Source organism: Pseudomassariella vexata (genome assembly GCF_002105095.1).
Source record: "Pseudomassariella vexata strain CBS 129021 chromosome Unknown BCR38scaffold_6, whole genome shotgun sequence".
NCBI lineage: Eukaryota > Fungi > Ascomycota > Sordariomycetes > Amphisphaeriales > Pseudomassariaceae > Pseudomassariella > Pseudomassariella vexata.
The window spans coordinates 35862-57019 of NW_024467961.1; the positions used below are offsets into that span (position 1 = coordinate 35862).

Sequence of the window (21158 nt, forward strand, 5' to 3'; positions counted from 1 at the left end):
CTACTTAATTATATCCTTAAGTAGTACGTCTAGGTCGTCGGTAGTAATAGTAAACGTAAGCTAGTCGACTTAATAGAACTAGAGCTCTTCGTCTCTAATTATTACGAAATCCTAAAACTCCTCCGTATCTATAATCTCTATAAGTCGTCTCCCGCGTAACGACTTTATTTAGAGTAGTCCTTCGACGGCGAGAAGCATACCTAGGATTTCTTCTTGAAGCTTCGGGCTAACCGAGACCTCTTAAAGTTTTAGAACGTTAATAAGACGGCTCTTCTTAAAGACGTCGGCCCCGTTTTCGTTAAGGCTTAGAATAGCGGGCCTCTCGGCAAGTACTTATTACTTATAGTGTCTCGTCCTCTTCGCCTGTAAGGCTTCTTTACATAACTCTTTAGACGTCCGTATATTCTACTACTCTATTTCTATTTTAATTAGGCATAACGAAAAACTTGTAGTAACACAAATCCCTATAAAGGGTATATTGGTAAATACTAGCGATCTAGTCTAAAAGTCGGTGAGGCCAATAAAGATCGAATCCACCTTATATAGCCTTTCTTTAGCTATAAGTCGATCCCTAGGTATAAGGGAGGCTCTTATAGTAATTATCTCTAGTAGTAAGATAAGCCGTATTACTATACTATAATTAATATTAAATACGCCGTAGGTGTTAACCCTCGGTACCTCTACAAGTACTCCCTTAAGGGGCTATAGATGATATAGCGGGCCCTGAAGCCGCGTCGGGCGGTTATACAGGTAAACCTGTAGCCAAACGACTACTAAACCTCCTGTCCCTCCCTAAGTCTGTGCTACAACCCCTGCCTGAACTACCGATAAGTGTGGTAATGTGGCACTTAAATTCGTCCTCAGGGGTGGGATGCTGCTGATGTGCAGAAGATGCTCGACTATTTTTTGTCGCGACAAGTCGTAGTATCTGCTAATTGGGGTTCTCGTCGAGCGTATACATCTCAACCATACGCTCAAGTGGATAGACCGTAACGTGGTCTAGACGCTCGCAAGAATCGCGGCGAAAGGGCGTGCTGCGCGCCTTCTATCGTGAGGGGACGGGTTCGCCGATGAGCGTTATCGGATAGGCGAGGTCCGATAAGGGGTCGGATTAACGATTCGAATTCTGGACCGGCTGTCGAGTTATATTCCGCCGATGTAGTGCTTGACGGTCGACTGGCTAGGATGCTCGTAATCCTAAACTGCACCAATCTCCCTATTATCGCTAGGTAGGCGAAGTCAACAAGGTGGGCGCGCGCCGTAAGGGTTGACTAAACCCCCTTGTGTGTCAGCTGCGGGATTCGAATCTGCGACTCGTCACCGACCCAAGTGGGCGAGGCTCAAATCGGGACTTATCTACCAGTAAAGTGACCAACTACACCAGCCGACTTTATAATACTATTCCCCTCCTTTATAATCTTTGTCCTTACAGAAAGAAGTTTCATACGATAAGGATCTTTAAGTTCTTTTTTCCTTCCTTCCGAGAAATTAAGGCTCGTACTCCTCTTCTTTTAGCTAATACTATTAAGGCCGAAGGTTTAATTACGGAAATACCTTATATCCGTTATTTTCGTCGGAAGATCTCGTATTATATAAGCGAGTCTTTTTTCGCTATCCGAATATATTTGCCTAGGTCGCGCCTGACCCCGTTTCAATATCCGGAAGGGATATCGTATATCCTATAAAGTCGACTTCTTTCTAATAGAATTTGCTTTTCTCAGAGTTTACTTCTCCGGGTTTAAGGGGTATCTCGTGATCCTATAGTCTATATTCTAGTAGTCCGAATTTGAGTTCCCGCTAAATAGGGTACTATACTACTAATATTTTAGGGGAATATTCTTGTATATCGTAATATAGTTCCTTTATATCGTGATATCGTGGATACTTAATCCTTTCTAGTCTAACTACCTCTATTCCTTCGGTTTTAGCTAGGTCACTATAGTATTATATTATATATTATCTCTATGTTTCCTCTATCGGCTAAGACTCCTAAGACTCGGTACGTCGAGTACCTACTAGTGTCTTCTAAATTTTGCTTATAATCTATCCTTTAGGTTCTATTGAGGCTAAGTTCCTTCCTGGACTATAAGGGAGAGCTCTATAGTTTATCGGTCGACTATTCCTCCTCCGTACGTTATTAGGTCTTAATCTACGGTCCTTAGTCCATATAGGGCGTCTTTCTTATTTTATAGAATCTTATACTAGTTAATAATTCGTAGTAACGTGATCCACAAGTCATTTTCGCACACAAGTCACTCTCGCACTTTTTCAAATATTTCAACCTTTTAACTTAGCCTGTACTTTTCTTCCCTCCCACAATATGCCTCGTAAATCTAAAGAAGCCGGTCTTCAGCTAGCTATCCAAGCTAAAAAGCGCAACCCTGAAATTTCATGGCGTAAGCTTGGCCGTATCTACAACGTTTGCGACCGTACACTAAAGAATCGATTCGACGGCGACCAAACGCGACACGAAGCTAATATGTTAAAACGAAATCTAACTCAAACCGAAGAGGATACGATTGCCCGACGTATAATTGAGCTAGATGCGCGAGCATTTCCTCCTCGGCTTCGATACGTTGAAGAAATGGCGAATATCCTACGACGCGTCGCGACGCGCTCCCCGTCGGCAAGAACTGGACCACGAACTTCGTTAACCGCCGACAAGACCTCCGAACGCGTTTAAACCGTCGAATTGATTACCAGAGGGTATTTAGCGAAGATCCTATCGCGTATTACGCGTGGTTTGAGCTTGTTAGGGACACAATCGCTAAATACGGTATCCTACCGGAGGATATCTACAACTTTGACGAGACGGGCTTCCTAATGGGCATAATCACAACCGGTATGGTTGTAACGAGTGCAGAAAGACACGGACGGCCTAGACAGGCTACACAAGGAGGTCGGGAATGGGTTACGGTGATCCAGGCTATTAATTCGCAAGGTTGGCCGGTACCGCCGTACATCATCTTCGCGGGCAAGGTTCATCTTGCTTCGTGGTATCGCGGTAACGACCTACCGGCCAACTGGAAGGCCGACCTTTCCCATAACGGTTGGACTACTAATAATATTGGTGTGGAATGGGCAAAACACTTTGTTCAACATATTATTAGCCGTCGGAAGGGTGCGAAAAGTCTCTTAATATTGGATGGTCACGAGAGCCACCACTCGATGGATTTTGAGACTTACCTCGCGGCGCACGGCGTAATTACATTGTGTATGCCTTCCCATTCATCTCACAAGCTCCAGCCTTTGGATTTGGGACCTTTTAGTGTGTTGAAAAGGCTGTACGGTGCGTTCGTGGAGGGTTTAATGCGAAGGCATCAAACCCATATTGAGAAGCAGAATTTCTTAGCTGGGTTTTTAGAAGCTTTCATTGGTGCTTTTCACGAAAAAAACATCAGATCAGGACTCGAAGCAGCTGGACTTGTTCCTTTCAACCCGGATAGGGTCATATCTACGTTGGATATCGCAAAAGTAGTACGAACACCGACACCCGACCCCCAATTGCCTCCCTCCGTCTGGGTTTCTAAGACGCCTACCAACACCCTCGAAGCCGAATCGCAGTCAACTTTGATTAAAAGTAGCGTCCAGAGGCATCAAGACAGCTCGCCGACGCATATTTTGAACTCAATTAACTCGACTACGAAGGCTACGCATGCAATGATGCATGAGAATGCATTATTACGTCGGGAGAACGAAGAGCTTCGTGAGACGAACCATATACTAAGTAAGCGTCGGAGGACGAAAAATAAGCAAATCCAATATGGAGGAGCACTTAGTATAGGTGATGCACAAGTTTTACGGGCCTTGAGGGGTGATATCAAGGTTATGGAGGAGGAAGAAGGGGAAAGCAGTCGTCCTGTAAAGCGCCGGCAGACCGGTATAAGGCGCTGTGGTATTTGCGGAGGGACTGGACATAATGCAAGGACTTGTTCAATAGAAGTAGAAACTGATAATGAAGAAGATTTTGAGTAATTTAAAGGATAAAATGCGGGTTATGCATAGGATATTACTGAATTACTTGAAGGTGCCAAGAAAAGTGCGAAAGTGACTTGTGTGCGAAAATGACTTGTGGATCACGTTAATATAATTATTATTAAATACGCCGTAGGCTCGAAGCCCCCGGTACCTCTACAAGTGCTTCCGTATGTCAAACCGTGCCCTAATGGCTGGACTAAATACATACGCTGCTACGTAGGTTCGCTCTATTAGCGACTGCGTTACGTCCACCACAATACTATGTTAGTTCTCACCCTACTAACAAAGTCCCCCTGAGAAGATCGATATTATCCGGGCCTAAGCGCTATCCGGCCAGTATATATATTTTCCTGTCGGCTGGTGTAGTTGGTCACTTCGCTGGTAGATAAGTCCCGATTTGAGCCTCGCCCACTTGGGTCGGTGACGAGTCGTGGGTTCGAATCCCGCAGCTGACACACAAGGGGGTTTAGTCAACCCTTACGGCGCGCTGCCCACCTTGTTGACTTCGCCTACCTAGCGATAATAGGGAGATTGGTGCAGTTTAGGATTACGAGCATCCTAGCCAGTCGACCGTCAAGCACTACGTCGGCGGAATATAACTCGACAGCCGGTCCAGAATTCGAATCGTTAATCCGACCCCTTATCGGACCTCGCCTATCCGATAACGCTCGTCGGCGAACCCGTCCCCTCACGATAGAAGGCGCGCAGCAGGCCCCCTCGCCGCGATTCTTGCGAGCGTCTAGACCACGTTACGGTCTATCCACTTGAGCGTATGGTTGAGATGTATACGCTCGACGAGAACCCCAATTAGCAGATACTACGACTTGTCGCGACAAAAAATAGTCGAGCATCTTCTGCACATCAGCAGCATCCCACCCCTGAGGACGAATTTAAGTGCCACATTACCACACTTATCGGTAGTTCAGGCAGGGGTTGTAGCACAGACTTAGGGAGGGACAGGAGGTTTAGTAGTCGTTTGGCTACAAGTTTACCTGTATAACCGCCCGACGCGGCTTAAGGGCCCGCTATATCATCTATGTAACGAAACCTCTAATAGTCTAGCTGCGTAAACCACTAAAGAGTCTGTAAGGGTTTGTGCTAGTAAGTAAGTCCTGCTGCGGAGTCCTCAAGCAATAATATCGGGGTCTGACGTATGGAGTATAGTGCTTTGGGGTAACTGAAGTATTCAAGTAGGGTAACTGGGAATAGAGTCGTCAAGGCAGTTTGCCACACCAATGGGTTAGATTGATGCTTAGATTGATCACTGAAGTAGAGACTGTCTATCTATGAAATGCCTGGGAGTCCTGTCCCTTATATATCCATTCCCTCCTTAACTGATAACTGGGGCCATTAGATCCTTCATAGATACTATTGGTTCTAACTGATTGATTGATTGATTGAAATTTAACGTCTCATCACGTGAGACGTGCCGGGCGCAGTGCCGGCATGGTCTATGCTAGTCGAATCTATGTTACAGGGGACTGTCTTCATCTAACATTCCTGTTCAGTGCGATGGGCAGATCTCAGTAAAGAAATTGGTCTCCTCCGCCCATTGACAAAACAAACGAGCTCCCTTGGCCGTGCCTAGGAGGGAATCTATACTATTCTTGGCCATATGCGCTTTTAGATGACCGGGCGTGGCCTTGCGGCCGCGCTTGCAAAAGTAGAAGTGGACTGGTGTCTTTGTCTTTCCACACCCGCAGTTGAGCAGTGCGTCGCGATGCTGGAGTCTCTCGTGGTAGGTCACGAAATCCCCGTGGTGCGACCTCGCTGCGAGTAATCTGCCTAGGTGTTGCCGGGGCAGGCCAAGTTCGGGGGGTCGCGGGTGGATAGCGATCCCTAGATCTCGATACTGTTGAGGGCAGGTAGTGGCCCATCGATCGTTGAAACTCTTCCAAGTGTAGGATCTCGCGATTCTCTTTATATGTGCGAATGAGGCCGGGTGTTGTGTCTTGGGTGGTTGCTCACAGGCCGCTTTGGCCTGGACATCTGCTTCTTCGTTTCCGGGGATGCCTACGTGTCCTGGGCACCACCAGATATACACTTGTCCCGGGGATGTCCAGGGTTTTCGCTCTCTCTGTGACCAGGTTTTGGACAGCTCTTGGAAGGCGGTGAACTTTGCTTGACTGCTTCCGGGACTTGGACAGATGAGCCTACCCGCAATCGCGAGATTATCGAGGCAGATGTGGACGTTATCTGCCATGCTGTTGGACGGAAGCTTTACAGCCTCCTGAAGCCCCCGTAGTGCTGCGTGGGCTTCCGCATCGTATACCTCTATCTGAGAGCCCAGTAGTTCGGACTCGCAGAGTAGTCTTTTACCGGCCTGATAACCAGCCCAGCCTGCTCCAGCTAAGGTCCTGTCGCTATGGGTAGCCAGCGAGCCGTCTGTATAGATTATTATATCGCGCTTTGAAAACTCGTTTATCCTTTGTAGAAACGAGCGGGCAGCCTCCTCCTTTGACTGTCCTGGGATATAACCGATCTTGGCGAGGGTGATGGACCATTCGCCAGCCTGCTCCCAGGGCGGTATTTGCAGAGGATCTATATATTCTGCAGTATCTGGGGTTAGGCTCGCCATACGCCTTAACCTCGAATCGGGGCTTGGTTCTAACTGGATATGTTGGATCATTTCATATCCAAATGACCCACCCTTGTAAGTCACGTGGCTTGTGATCCTTGCACTAGCTGGCTCCTCCTGCAGCTAGCCACTCCTGTGTGACTTTCCCCTCCTTCTTTGTCCTGTATCCACTGGGCCTGCCATCGGGCCTGTTGCGTTAGTTAAAATCGTAGATTCGTAACAATCTATAGCCCCTTAAGGGAGTACTTGTAGAGGTACCGAGGGTTAACACCTACGGCGTATTTAATATTATTATTATTATTGTAGATCTAGTGGAGGTAGTGGAGGACGATGTTGTCGGAAGGACACCGCCGTTCATTCTCCGATTCCCGCGGCGTCTGTTCCATGATCAACTTCCTGGCCAACTCCATCAGTGTGACACGGTAGAGGCACTGCAAGTTCGAATCAGGGTTGCGACATCAGTCTATCTCTGTTGACGAATACTAAACTGAAGAAGAGAGAGAAAGAGATCTAAGTGCAAGTGCCTTTTCCTACATTATAAGGAAAAGGGCAGTGCGTACAGGTGGGACACCTATACTAGGGTGTCCCTGTTCGTCCAGGGGCCTAGGGGCCAAGCATCGTGACCGGCGTCACATTACCCCCCCCCTTCGGAAGAGGGACGCTCGCGGCCCTCGAATCTCAACCGTATCCTCACTTCTTCGATCTACGCCGACGTTGTCGGTTAGTTCCCTTCTGGAGCGGCTTGTCATCCTCGGGGTGATCAGGGTCATCGTAGCCCGCTTCAGAGGCCTTCAGCCAATATGCTAGCCGTGCCGGTGGTCCAGCGTTCTCAAGGTACTCCGTATGGAATTCGCGGAGCTTAGACGCGGCGTTCTTAAATCCTCTTGCGTTGTACCATGTATCGTCCGGATCGGCGCCTAGCCAATCCACTATGTACTGTAGTTTGCCTCGATAGAGTCGTGACGAAATGATCTTCGATACGTACCATTCGCGTTCGCCCTTAACTACTACCGGTAGTGGTGGTTTCCGTCGCTGGCCCGGGACTGGGTTGTCCGGATCCTTCCGCAGGCGGTCGGCCGAGAATTGGTTATGGATCTTAAGTCGGTTAGGCAGCTTCAACTTGTATGAGTGCCCGATTCGACCTTCGACTTCGAAAGGGCCGTCATTCGGAAAGTCCAGTTTATCCGATGGTCGATCAGTGTTCCAACCCTTCTTTGATACCCAGACTCGGTCGCCGACGCCCCAATCAGGCTCACGCCTTTTCTTATTCGCTTGTCCGGCCTGACGTTCTTGGGCTTTAGCCATCAGTCGTCTTGCGAATTCCCAACCCTTATACATCCGTCCGGCTACTGCGGCGGCTTCGTCACGTGTAAGGCGATCCCTAGGCTTCATCTTGTCCTGATCAAGCCTAGCTGTAACGTCAAAATGCATTCTTGGTTCGTATCCTAATTCTAATCGGAAAGGGGAGAGTCCCGTCGATTCATGTGGCATTGTCGCCTGGGCCAGGTCTAGCGCAGGTAACATACGAGCCCAATTGTCCTGGTACCTGTTCACGTATGGCCTTAGGCGCTGGTCGATGTATTCGTTCATAATCTCTACCTGGCCGGAGGTCTGTCCATGGTAGGCCGAGGCTAGATGGTGCTTTATGCCGGCGAGTCGACTGAGGCTTTTCAGGGATCTACTTATCCAGAATTACCCTTGGCTGGAGGCAAGGTCTCTAGAGCAAAGTCTCGCGGACGAGACTTGTCAGAACGGGGGGGTAATGTGACGGTTGTCACGTGATTGACACACACTGGTCTGAACAGATTGATAAGTGGTTGCAGATACCAAAGTCAGGGACTTTGGTATTGGTCTCTTTTGGTGAAGACATCTGGTACGGTGGCGTAGTGGCAAGGATTGCAACCCCTGGCGCGGCGTGACAATCAGCCTGGTTCCTCGGGTATGAACGGCAGACGGACAGATGTAATGACCCGACGTGTCCGTACAAGTTGACGCAAACATCACGGACACAACTACCACATTTCTTCTTGAAAGGCTCCATACCAGCCGCCATTGCAAAGGGGCGGTATCGAAATAATTATTACTTGATCATGTTCGTGCTAAGGAAGCCAGGATGGATTATATCCACGAGAACGTTGCGGCGACCGGCCTGAATCACCTTCTTGTTGAAATACCGCGCGTACAAGATGCCGGCCAGCTTGCTTCGGCCGTACTAGCCAGTTGGCCCGAAATCTCGGTTGAGCTCCTCAAGACTTTCGACTTGGTGTCACTCAGGTTTTCTTGGGGAGCGCTGCTAGTTTGTTTGCTAATTCGAACAGCATCGCCCTGCTCTGTTGTCATCCTCATCAGTGGTAGCAAATGCCACGTCAGTAATACGTGGCCTATGTGATTCACAGCCTTATGCCTGTCCACTCCATAGTCGGTCAATTGATACGTCATGATGCCTCTTGCCATGTTGTTGGTGAGGATATCGAGTCTGTCCGTGTCCTTAATTTCCTCTGCTCACTTCTGGACTCGCTTCCAGTCCGTCATGTCGCATTACATCCATCTCGTCTCGTCGGCGGCCTCATAACCGATCTCTTTGGCAATGACTTCTTGGGCAACTTTGACGACCTCTTCGTCCACGGGAAGGATATAAACCTCGGCGACGTTGTGCTTGAGCCGCATTCAGGTGCAACCGTAGCCGATGCGTTGGTCTTCACCCATCACGATGGCGACCTAGCTGGATAGGACAAGGATGTCATCAAGTTTGAATTATTGAGTGCTCAGATCCAGCACCTTGCCACAAAGGTTCTCTCCGGTCGTGTCCTGAACCTGTCCTTGATGGTCTCCATGGTTTTAGATGTTTGCTACTGTTCAGGAATGGGATGACAGTGCAAGGTGGTGATTTCGTAAATTCTTGAAATTGCAAGCTTGTGTTATTTGTGGGTGGAGGGGGGTGTGGGGGCGGAATAGTTGTTGAATTGGAATGAGTTGGGGTTTCACTTCAAAGTCCAGAGGCACGTAATCAGACGCATTATTCCTGCACGTAGAAACCAGCGGAAGCCTTGACCCGCTGGGAGCCTGTCGAACACGCAAATATTAGAAGTAGTTACCTTCCAGAAAGGCCAATGAAAATGCCCAATAATTCATCATCACTGGCATTGTTGATAGTGCTGTCATGCTTCTTTCAATGACGCGCTGACTCTTGCGCTGGGTCTTAATGGCTGGCGCTGCAGATATGTAATTGAAAGATATAAATGTAGCCCATGATCTTCGGGTAAATCCGCAGTTACAGTGAGATCGATGCTGAATTCCTGGTGATGAACGTGCCACGATCATGCTCCAATCGAGAACACGGGAGGCCAATGGAAGGATAGCGAATTTGATCTACTTCGCGAGATTTACCTGCTCTAGGGTAGCCGCAGCCCACCGGCACGCGACCGACTTTGATTCCACGACGCTCATTATTATAAAAAAAAGGCTTTACTTTATCCAACTTCTTTCAACTAGAAGATCTTGCGACATAATAGTACCATCTACTTTCTGGATTCCCCGATTCTTTACATATTTACTTCAGTTGAGCTTCTAGATTTCCACGTCGACCCCCCTTCCATTGTGCTGGCCATTTCCTATCCTGGAAATGTTTGCTGCAGAAGCTGCGACAGGGCGTCGAATGTACGGCGGCCGTTGTCTGGTGACGTTTGGGAAACGGTGTAGCATCGGCAAATGTTTCGTCTAAATTGTCTGGATGAGGTCGCGTTAAAAGATCCAGTGGGCGAGCCAGTACGGAAGCCGTACTTTTTGTCCTTTGATGCGGTGTTATCCGACGTGCCTAGCTTCGGCTCGTCAAACATCTTGACATATACTGCGGCCGGGCGCCGAATCTGGCATCTCAGGGTAGCCAATCACTACAGCGCCTGAGAGCAAGATTGAGAGAGATAAGATTGTTGCTAAGTCGGTCAATGATGTAGGTGGTAGTATCATTATGATGACGGGCTAAACAGTCGCAGTGATTAAAAGGAATGCATCCAACCCTCATACACCCTGGTTATCACTCCATAGATCGTTTTATATGACAGTACTGGTTGATAAGTGCCGTTCGCCTGAACCAGCGGCCACGAGACGAAGCATACACATTTCTTCCTGTTTCTGCCGTCGCACAAAGATCTGCCTGGCCGTTGCGTCGGAACTAGGAATTAGAAACTCGATTCATCCCTCTGCAGCAATCTACGTTTCGTGATCAGGCAGTGATTAGGACGAAGGGCCACCTTTCAAACCGAATGTCGTCGTCCTCCCGACTCCGTGACTCGATAATCTATCAGGTGAAGAAGCAAAATATCCATTTAACCCCTTTATCAGCTCAGCCCTACCCGCTTTCCGCCCTCTCCTCTAAACTTTAAATCTCCTTTGCAATAACCTTCGCCGAATCCAACTCCCATTTCGGACGATAATTACCGAACAGCCGGTCCCGCATCGGCGTAAATAACGCCGTCATGGCCATCTTCAAATTCACTTCCAAACAGAAGCTTATTGGCACCATCGCCATCTCATTCGCATTCTTCGTCGCCGAAATTGCTGGTGAGTCGAGCACAAAGTCCCCATGTTGGTGATCCTAATGACATTGACGCTCTGGTCGTAGTTGCCTTCTTGACAGGATCTCTGGCACTCCTTGCCGACGCCTTTCATTACGTTGGTGATTTATAAAATAAACTTGACATTATACCATTGGACTGACCGCTCTACAGATGAATGATCTCATCGGATTTATCGTCGCTCTAACAGCTATCATTGTATGCTTTAAACCTCGGATGTTGCTTGGTCTGTCCACTTACAATTGACGTAGATATCCGAGCGAGCTGAGTCACCCCAGGACTTTTCCTTTGGATGGGCAAGAGCGTCGCTACTTGGCGCCTTCTTCAATGGTGCCTTCCTTCTGGCTCTTGGTATATCCATTTTCCTACAGTCGATCGAACGATTCATCTCTCTTAAGAGTAGGTATTCTGTCCTGTTAATTCAACAATTCAGGGTTGCTGAATAGCTGGGTCTAGATGTCGAAAATCCCAAGCTGGTATTAATTATGGGATGCATCGGTCTCACCCTCAACATCATTAGCGCCACTCTACTGCACGAGCATCATGAACACGACCACGGGCACGGACATGCTCATGGCCATACTCATGATCACGGGGGAGAGTACGAGCACAGTCATTCGAGCAGCCATAGCTACGGTGCCGTCGACATTGAGACCGGCATGGCTGGAAATGACAGCCTTGATGAGCACCCGATGACTGTAAGTCCTCTCCTGGGCATCCCATCAGAACGACAGTCCCTCTGGAGTCTCTCTGGAGCCATCACTCACCCCCTTACAGCCAATCAGCGCCCATGCCGAACACCGACACGTCATTGCCAACATGAAGTCCCCCGGACGCGACCTCGGAATGATGGGCGTTTTCATCCACGTAATCGGAGACGCGCTGAACAACGTCGGTGTCATCATCGCCGCCTTGGTCATCTGGCTTACGAGCTACGACGCCCGTTTCTATGCTGATCCGGGGGTCAGCATGGGCATCGCCATCATGATCCTATTGTCATGCCTTCCTCTCGTTAAGAACAGCGGCAAGATCCTGATGCAGAGCGCGCCGCGTGGCGTGGACTTGGATGATGTCAAGCACGATCTTGAGAAGGTAAGCCCTGTAGTCCAACATCAAGGGACATCGCAACAGTGAAGATAATGATAGTCGGCTGACAAGAAACAGATCCCTGGTATCGATTCGGTCCATGAGTTGCATATCTGGCGTTTAGACCAGAAGAAGTCAATCGCTTCAGCGCATGTTGTTGTCTCCAACGACAAGATGTCTGACTTCATGGAAAGTGCCAAGACGGTGACGGAGTGTCTGCACGCATATGGTATTCACTCGGCAACTCTGCAGCCCGAGCTGGCCGTTTCACCCCCTGGCTCTGCAATACCTACTGCGATGGGCGCAGCGTCCTCTGTTGTCTCGTCGAGTAGAAGACGCCGAGCCGAGGGCGCTGCTGCTTGCCAGATGGTATGCGGGGACATGTGTGGGAATCTGATGTGCTGCACTACGACAATGTGAATGGGCGCCTGGCGTCGGATGTTCTATTGCAAACCGTTGGTTGGGAGTTTCGATAAGAATAGCTAAATAGACGCCTGCAGTAAATGATACATACTAGAAATAGGAAACTGCCAGTTTCTGTTACTGCGACATGCTGGATGATATTCCATTTCCATAGCAAGGTTGAACATAATTTGGCGTGGGATGACGTCAACCCAATAGGAACTCCAACAGTGCAATCCCGAAGTATATTTAATAAGTCAACCAACCATCTGCGGCCACCCTACTTAATGGCCCACTCCGCGCCGCGAAGCGACCCTATGCACCTAAACTATTATTTTCTATAGAACCACATAGCCACGCGTCCAGTTGATAACAAAACTTACCCACCTATTCTTCATCTTTAATCCTACCTACTACTAAGGTATCTTAGCTAAATTATGTATACGGGATACCGTTATTAGCATAGTTAGTAATAGTTTATATCGCTATTTATCTAGAATTACCTATATACGCGTAGAACCCTATATTACCGCCTCGCCGGCAATTCTACTTTATAGGAAGTAAATAAGTGTCACGGTGAGCACAATTGAAGAGTCAAAACACTCTAATGCACTGTATTGACTTAACGATTCTCGACAAGGAAAGAAAGAGAAACTAAAACAGGCTGGCTCACAGCCGAGGATCTTCAATCCCGCCTTCAGATGGCCAGTGCTCCTACGGGTCCACAGCTAGTGGGTTTCGTGTCAGATAGGGCACCTGGTTCCTAGGTTCAGAAATAATATGGCACTAGAGAAGACTATTGTCACTTAAAGTTCAGAAGGCGAAAGGAACCCCTCTTCTCAAAAGTAACACCAAAGTTACCGACATGTTCTAAAGCATCTATAAAAGGCAGAGCAACGGGAGTTCGCGAGAACAGAAGTGTCAGAGCCACAAGTGTCATCCGAGGCGGGCCGGCTTCCACCAGGAAGGAAGTCGTTTGTGGCGGCTAGAGAGCCGCTTGTGGCGAATGAGAGCTGTTGAAGCCGTTTGCAGCGGATAGGGAATCGCTTGGTTGCAGATAAAGAGCCGCTATCCAAGATGTTGGCCGAAGTCGGAGGAACACAGACATGCGGAAGCAAACATCCAGAATCCAACAGAGAACCTCGGCTGGCTATAAGTAAGGAGTCGAGACGGAGGAAGATAGAGAGGGGAGAGATCGAATGCATCACCGTGGGCACCCCTACCTGAGACCGCCAGTGAACACCAGGTGACCACCAGGGGGACACGCCTATTTCTCCCCTTCACTCTGTACTATCGCCTTCGGTCCAGGCCGTACCCTGACAAGAAGACAGACAGACAAGAACACACCTCATTTATATACAATCTTACGCACTGCTGACTACTCGATTGGACACACGTGATATTCGACAGCTGCTGATGTGCAGAAGATGCTCGACTATTTTTTGTCGCGACAAGTCGTAGTATCTGCTAATTGGGGTTCTCGTCGAGCGTATACATCTCAACCATACGCTCAAGTGGATAGACCGTAACGTGGTCTAGACGCTCGCAAGAATCGCGGCGAGAGGGCGTGCTGCGCGCCTTCTATCGTGAGGGGACGGGTTCGCCGATGAGCGTTATCGGATAGGCGAGGTCCGATAAGGGGTCGGATTAACGATTCGAATTCTGGACCGGCTGTCGAGTTATATTCCGCCGACGTAGTGCTTGACGGTCGACTGGCTAGGATGCTCGTAATCCTAAACTGCACCAATCTCCCTATTATCGCTAGGTAGGCGAAGTCAACAAGGTGGGCAGCGCGCCGTAAGGGTTGACTAAACCCCCTTGTGTGTCAGCTGCGGGATTCTGTCACGACCTGGGTTGCATCGCATTGGTAGAGACCTCGATTAGGTGCTATCGACGAAGATTCTACTCTAAGGAGCGAAGGAAAGAAGATGACAACTTAGGTTTGAGGGAGCGCGACTAAGTCATCCACGCTTGGCGGGGCTCCTACAAGGGTTATGATTGGCTTCCCATCTGACACTGCCACGGCAGGTGTTCCAGCTGTAAGTCACCTGGTTGTAGTGAGTCTGCGAGGGTTGACCTTCACAGATTCGAACCCGTGACTCGTCACCGACCCAAGTGGGCGAGGCTCAAATCGGGACTTATCTACCAGCGAAGTGACCAACTACACCAGCCGACACCCGAAAGTAACTCCGAAGTTCGGGGTCAGACACCTGAACAATGCACCTCCGACATTTCCGAAAGAATCTATAAAGGGCAGAGCAACGGGAGTTCGCGAGAATAGAACACAGAGAAGAATACACCTCATTCATATACAATCTTACGCACTGCTGACTACTCGATTGGACACACGTGATATTCGACAGATACCGCAGTGAAGTCAGGTCGAGAGCAGGCGCATTTATTCTCGACATATCTTAAATAAGTGCACCTTAACAGTCTTGCTCAGGACGCTGCTAGTTACTAGTTATGTACATGTTGAAGTTTGTGCTCGAGCACCATCACATTTGTGGAGTATAGCCTCGTTTCTTTGCCCATGCCAGCAGATCACCATGGTCCGCATTAGAGAACTGAAATCGTACCCGAATGACATCAATGGCCTGCGCAAGCTCGAGCTGGAATGACTAGCACCTGTTAACATCTAGCACAGGGGCCAGTTTCCATAGAAAGAGGCTGCTCACATGATCAACCTTGTCAGCAAAGAATTGCTCTATCTCCGCCAGATGGTTGGCTGTACAGAGACCCCCCAGTGCCGCACCAATGTAAGCATTGCTGTTTATGGAGCCTTTACTGCCCTCGCGTCGCAACAGGTGCCATCCCCCCCGCAACCAGTCCCAAGATGCCTTCGCACCTGTTCGATGTTTTCCCAAGGAGCGCAGAATACTTGACATGGCTACCCTATTGCTAAATATAGGGGCTGTTGGATTAGAAAGGCTGGAAGGGCAGGATGGTGGTGTGATAATGTCCAGCGCACGAGCGACAAGTCCGGGGTTAGGCGAGCTGCCCAGGGCCTCTAGGGCGTCCAGAGGCGTAGCTGGATCGGTTTTACGAATATATGTCTTGTTGTAAGCGATATACCTTATTTTGTTCCACGTTTCCTGGTGAGATCATAGTTGAGCTGATAAGTGTGGTGCCTGTCAGGTGATTAGTACTTACATGTGAGCCATCCAGTTGGAGCACGGTATCGAAAATGTGTTTCCTGATGTTGGGGTTGAGAGCATCCTTGTCACCATTGATCAGTTTGTTCCAAGCTTCTAGGGCGATCTTCTGAGTTAGTGGGTGATCCTTGAGCTGACTGAACAACAGCGTTTTGAAGAATATTTGCTGGAAATCTAGATATTGTTTCTTGGCGAAATGGCTGAGTAGCTCTAGTCTCACACGCCGCAAGATCTCGGCTGTCCCACCTTCATCAAACAAAAATGCGGCACGGATGTTTTCCAGCTGGGCCAGGATCTCACGCCAAACAAATAGGTCTGTCTCCTGATCTTTGATAGCCTGTAGGAAGTCCAGAAAGTCTGAGAGACGTATTTGTCGGTTCGCTCTGCCTGTGCCCACAACGGCTGCCAGGTCAGAAATGATACCTACCTTATCCTTGATGGAGAGGAGATTGCCGGAAAATTGTGTACCGAGCTTATGTATGCGGGAAAGGTTATATGAGATACGGTAGAATCCAACTTGGTCGGTGTTGAGCTTGTACGTGGTCAAGTTTGTGGCGATGGTATCAAAGGCTGCGCTCGGTGGGAGATTGGGGTCCAGTATGGCATGAGTGCTCCTGTTTGAGTCGAGCCTCAAAGCTTCCTGATAGCCACCTCTCGTAGTCTCCGAAGGGTCGCTAGCCAGAAAATTGGCCCAAGAATCGAACTCGGGAAACATCTGTTTGAGTGCGTGGACTGTGGCCCAGTCCGAAAAGCTCTCGTTCAACCATATAGAGTCCCACCATTCCATGGTAACAATGTTGCCAAACCACTGATGGTCAAGTTCATCTTTCACAAATAAGCAGTCAGTAATGGCCTTATTGAACGTGCCGAACGGAACGGGGCGTGGATGCAAACGTCTGACTATTTGACCAAACAAGAGCCCAACGAGGACTGATTATATCCTCGTAGATGAGACAGGTTGGGAAAATAATAAAGGACTCTGGTCAAGCATACGGGTGATCAGACTGGCCAGTCGCAACTTGTCAGCTGCAGATGGTTTGTCGCTCAGGATGATGCCGTTCTCCTGGTAGGTGACACAGCCCCAGTGTTCCATACCACCGACATGACCGGGCACAGCTACCATGTCGAGTTTGGGCAGAGGGTACTTGACGCCAAAGTTTCTCTCGTGGGCTTTCAACGCCTTCACTGCCACTTTCAGCGCGAGAGCAGAGCCCCTGATATCCTTGTCTATTGCTGCCCAGACCCGGATCGGTACATGGAAATCGTTGCTCTCGAGAACGTTGAAGTATCCCGCTACGAATACAACGAGGTAGGTCGACATGCGAGGTGTTTTGCCGAAAACGACCTTCTTCTTCGTCTGTCCCGAAAGTGTCACGGTCAGATTTTCAGACACAGCGTCCATATTACTGATACAAGTCAAATCTGCATCCACAAAGAGGGAAACCGTAAATGTAGCCTTGATTTCGGGTTCGTCTAGACACGGAAACACCGCTCGTACCATGGTCGGCTCCATCATTGTCTCAAAGCCCAGCTTGACCTCGCCAGTGGGCATTTGGTATGGAGAAGGAAGGAGGCCGCCCATTGAACCGGCACCCGTCATCTCTCCCAGGTAATCCATCATCACGATGAATTTCGATCCTGCCGAAAGCTGTTCCTGCAACCGCGCGTAGGCGACCTCGTGTTCCGTCACATACTCGATTCGCGGATACTCTGTGCCGCCAGGGCCACGCTCGACTGAAATATGTGTTACATCCAACCTGAGCGTATGGAAGGCGATGACATTAGTCGATTTAAAAGCCTCGAGATGAAGGGTCACTCGGCCGCTGAATCTTTTTCCAGGCAGGTCCGGATCGATGCAGATGTCGTAATGTGAAGGCTTGAGTGTGTTGGGAAGCCGAAATGGCGGAGATTGGTCGTGTAGATATGTAACAGCGTCGTGCATCTTGAACAATCGGGCAAAGCAGAAACGTTATAAGAGCACTAAGCTCTGATATGTTACGAAGATGGAAGAGGGAGAAGTGACGAAAGTTGATGATTACATAAAATATGGGGATTCCCTAAGCACCTTCCTCATTGGATTGATGACATGGTTAATTCTCTGTGCTGACTACGATTCACCTGACAACAGCAACATGGTGTTTTACCAAGCACTGGTTGAACAACAGCATGGGAATTTTATATGAAATTCTGGCCTGGCGGCTGTTTGAGATACCGTCAAAGGGCTGCACCTCGGGATCCAAGTACCTTTTCCTTAGCACGGTGATGTCAATGGCACTGAAGAAGATTTAATATAAATTTGAAAAGTATCGGGACTATAGACAATCAGACAATCAGCCACTCGTTCACTGCAATGGCAAGAAGTAAGCAGGATGTGGGGTTCTGCTCGGCCAAGAATGGTATACTACTTAAGCAGCACTAGCCTGAGATATACTCTGGTTATACACAACCCTATTTAGGTACTTAGAAACCATACTATAGCTGCAATCAAGCCTCCTATATAAGGATTCACAAAGAGTAAAAATTACATAGATCACGGAGGACTGCCGATAACATTTATGCTACCGGATGATAAGGGCAACAAACAGTAGGGTTGACGAGAAGCTCTCAAGTACTGTGTAGAGGAAGAATTCAATATGGGGGATACCAGAGGGTAGATGACGGATTGCTTGCCAACACCAGTGTCATCGGTGTTGGATCGTCTCACTGTCAACCCTGTCGCCGCGCCAAGACCCATGCCGGCTAGACCAGATACGGTGATTGTGCGACGACGTGCTGTGCAAAGAACGTCATAACTCTCCTCAGCCTTGGAAGTTGTTTTCAACTTGCATTGGATAACGCCCACGCCCAACCCGGCCAACCATGCCAATTGATGGACCATAAAAGCTTGTCCAGCTTGATGAACATGGCCAAGATGCGATTTACATATACCAAGCTTGCGGTAGGGTTGCATCCCACAGACGACAGTTTTATCTGTTTTATCTGTCACGGCATTGATTTCTTTGCGCCATGTATTCCAACACCACTGAACCCTCACCATCTCAATCGCAATCGACCAGTAATTCAACCAGCGACCCACGACAGCGATCGGTGAATAATACTCCACCTCCTCACCGCATAGGAGACCGGCAACAATCCGCCATCCGGTTAAGCAGACTCCCTTCGCATGAGAATAATAATGGTAAAAACGGTGGCAAGCAGCCAAATGGTGGGCGGCGTCGTTCCTTGTTGGAGATTGGGGAAGACGCGGCAAGAGGAGGGATAACTCTCATGCCTTCGGTCCCCGAAATATCGCAATCACAGTCGCAGCCACAGCCTGCCGAGACCATTGCAGAGAGGCGGCGACCAGGGCATTTTCGCCGGGGGACGACGGCCATGTCCAGACGTTCCGATAGTCGGCAGGAGGAATACGACTCGGATATTATTGACATACTCGATGTTCTTGGTGAGCGCCATCTTGGGGGCTGGCTCGTCGAGAAACACTAAGACCAACCTCTTACCTTATTAGACCCCGAAGTATCGACGCTATCATCCATCACCAACGTCCAGAACTCGCTCTTCGTACCGTCAATGGGGAAATGGGCCAACAGGCGGCCAACATACACTATCAGTCGAACGCCGGCGGTACCTGGGGCATTCCCCTCGTCGGCACTTCCCACAGCGACCCGGGAGGAGAGCCTGCGGGCGGACGAGAATTACACGGTTGAATGGACGGACTACTTCTCCTCACCTTCATCTGCACCACAGCGTCCGGCGGTGGACCGTATTCCCAGCACGGTGACGGACCGCTTCTACGCTGTTCGCCCACACGATGTTTCGCTGCAGGGCTGGAGCGATGAGGAAGTAGCCCAGCTCGACGACCACGTTCGCCACATGTTACATTCGCGTTGTTCCAAGTTCAGGCGCAAGATGAAAGCCTTTGGACAGTACGTCAAACGGCCCCTCGGCTTCTTCGTCACCCTCTACGCTGTTCTCATCACCCTTTTCGGCCTGGCCTGGGTTCTGTTCCTCATCGGCTGGGTCTACGTTGGGACTAAGCAGTTCTACGTCATCAATGTTATCGACAATGTTCTGGTCGCCCTGTTCGCCATTGTGGGTGATGGTCTTATCCCCTGGCGAATAGTCGACACATATCACATGATCTACATCGCCCGTTACCATCACCTCACCTGGAAGCTCCGCAACAGAGAGGCCCTGCCCGATCTCAAGAACAAGAACGACCTGCCGTCTGAGCCTGCCGACCTGGAAGCCGCCCGCTCCCTGCACGCCAAGCAAGAATTGTCAGTTCTGAATCCCAAGCAGCAAGCCAAGCTGGAGCACCATCAGGCCTGCTTCTCAAAATCGCACACATTCTATAAACCACACGAGACAGACACTCATTTTGCCTTCCCTTTGCGTCTCGTCGTCGCCATCGTCGTGCTACTCGACTGTCACTCGTGCTTCCAGCTTGCTTTGGGTCTCTGCACCTGGTGCATAGACTACCACGTTCGCCCTCCTGCCCTAACGGCCGTCATTCTAAGCTGTTCCATCGCCGTGAATACCACAGCCGGTATCCTTATAACTATCGGGGACCGCCGCACGCGAAAAAAGGACGTGCTTCAGTGCATGTTCCGACAGGAGCTGACCGAGGAGGCGATGCGCAGAATCGATCAGGAGAAAGAACGGAAGGCCAAAGAGGCCAAAGAGGCCGAGAAACGGCTTGGGCCTTAGTTTCCCTTAATATAGGAAGAAGAGCGAAGGTAGCGCGCCAGGAAGTTGGTCGACGAGTCGAGGAAGCCGGCCGATCGAGTAGGGCGATTTGGCGCCTCTGCAGTTGTCACGAACAGCGTAGACGAGGAGACACTGCAGCTTGTTAATGAGGCATATCCGGGTAAATGGTAGACAGGGGCATCATGAAATGATGTCACGTACCACGTATGTATTGTTTAGATTAGAGCATAATCGCCGATAACTGTCGCTAGATACACGATAATAACATGCCCCTTCAATATCACCTCTGAAACTTTCCCTGCTCGGTTCTTTGGTCAGACTCAATAACCGCGATGTGCTCCGCCGAGTTGTGATATTTTCGCTGCCATACCAGTAAGAGGTTTCTGACTTTCATCGATAACTTCTTCGAACAGCGTCAAATCATCAAACCGATTGCGGCATTCGATTCCTAACGACCGTTTACGTCGGACAGTGACCTCGCATCGCACGCGAAGCAAGAACACAAAGCAATGGCGGCGCCGATGGTGATTGACGGGGGACGGGCGGGACTCGAACAGAGTTTTCACCACCCCCAGGCCAACGAAAGTGCCCACGTACCGAACGTGGAGCGCATCAGCAGGAAGAACGCAAAGAGGATAGATATCGAAAGGGAACGAGCAAATGTGGAACAAGAGATTG

General features: G+C 49.4%; 3 protein-coding genes across 3 annotated transcripts; 2 read left to right on the forward strand and 1 right to left on the reverse strand.

Annotated features, from left to right (window-relative positions):
* The first annotated feature begins 10958 nt into the window (after positions 1-10958).
* On the forward strand, positions 10959-12847 carry BCR38DRAFT_465438 (cation efflux protein). Its single transcript, XM_040862701.1, has 7 exons — positions 10959-11116; positions 11178-11227; positions 11284-11328; positions 11382-11529; positions 11587-11828; positions 11908-12222; positions 12295-12847. Exons 1-7 carry the CDS (start codon positions 11032-11034, stop codon positions 12634-12636), a joined length of 1227 nt encoding a protein of 408 aa, XP_040715932.1. The 5' UTR covers positions 10959-11031; the 3' UTR covers positions 12637-12847.
* A 2075-nt stretch (positions 12848-14922) lies between these two features.
* Positions 14923-17765, reverse strand: BCR38DRAFT_430983 (peptidase family M1-domain-containing protein). Its single transcript, XM_040860068.1, has 4 exons — positions 16767-17765; positions 15772-16598; positions 15297-15713; positions 14923-15239 (listed from the first exon to the last, which is right to left on the reverse strand). Exons 1-4 carry the CDS (start codon positions 17713-17715, stop codon positions 15117-15119), a joined length of 2316 nt encoding a protein of 771 aa, XP_040715933.1. The 5' UTR covers positions 17716-17765; the 3' UTR covers positions 14923-15116.
* An 818-nt stretch (positions 17766-18583) lies between these two features.
* On the forward strand, positions 18584-20800 carry BCR38DRAFT_430985 (uncharacterized protein). Its single transcript, XM_040860069.1, has 2 exons — positions 18584-19215; positions 19279-20800. The coding sequence occupies exons 1-2, from the start codon at positions 18780-18782 to the stop codon at positions 20478-20480; spliced, it is 1638 nt and encodes a 545-aa protein (XP_040715934.1). The 5' UTR covers positions 18584-18779; the 3' UTR covers positions 20481-20800.
* Positions 20801-21158: the final 358 nt, after the last annotated feature.

Excerpts from the sequence above, each read along its gene's own strand:
- BCR38DRAFT_465438 (XM_040862701.1), top strand. The coding sequence starts at position 11,032 with ATGGCCATCTTCAAATTCACTTCCAAACAGAAGCTTATTGGCACCATC. Across the intron at positions 11,117-11,177 it reads CTTCGTCGCCGAAATTGCTG|TTGCCTTCTTGACAGGATCT; the intron begins GTGAGTCGAGCA and ends CTCTGGTCGTAG. Across the intron at positions 11,530-11,586 it reads ACGATTCATCTCTCTTAAGA|ATGTCGAAAATCCCAAGCTG; the intron begins GTAGGTATTCTG and ends AGCTGGGTCTAG.
- BCR38DRAFT_430983 (XM_040860068.1), bottom strand. The coding sequence starts at position 17,715 with ATGCACGACGCTGTTACATATCTACACGACCAATCTCCGCCATTTCGG. Across the intron at positions 15,714-15,771 it reads TCCAACTGGATGGCTCACAT|GAAACGTGGAACAAAATAAG; the intron begins GTAAGTACTAAT and ends TGATCTCACCAG. Across the intron at positions 15,240-15,296 it reads TTGCTGACAAGGTTGATCAT|TCATTCCAGCTCGAGCTTGC; the intron begins GTGAGCAGCCTC and ends AACAGGTGCTAG.
- BCR38DRAFT_430985 (XM_040860069.1), top strand. The coding sequence starts at position 18,780 with ATGTATTCCAACACCACTGAACCCTCACCATCTCAATCGCAATCGACC. Across the intron at positions 19,216-19,278 it reads TGACATACTCGATGTTCTTG|ACCCCGAAGTATCGACGCTA; the intron begins GTGAGCGCCATC and ends TTACCTTATTAG.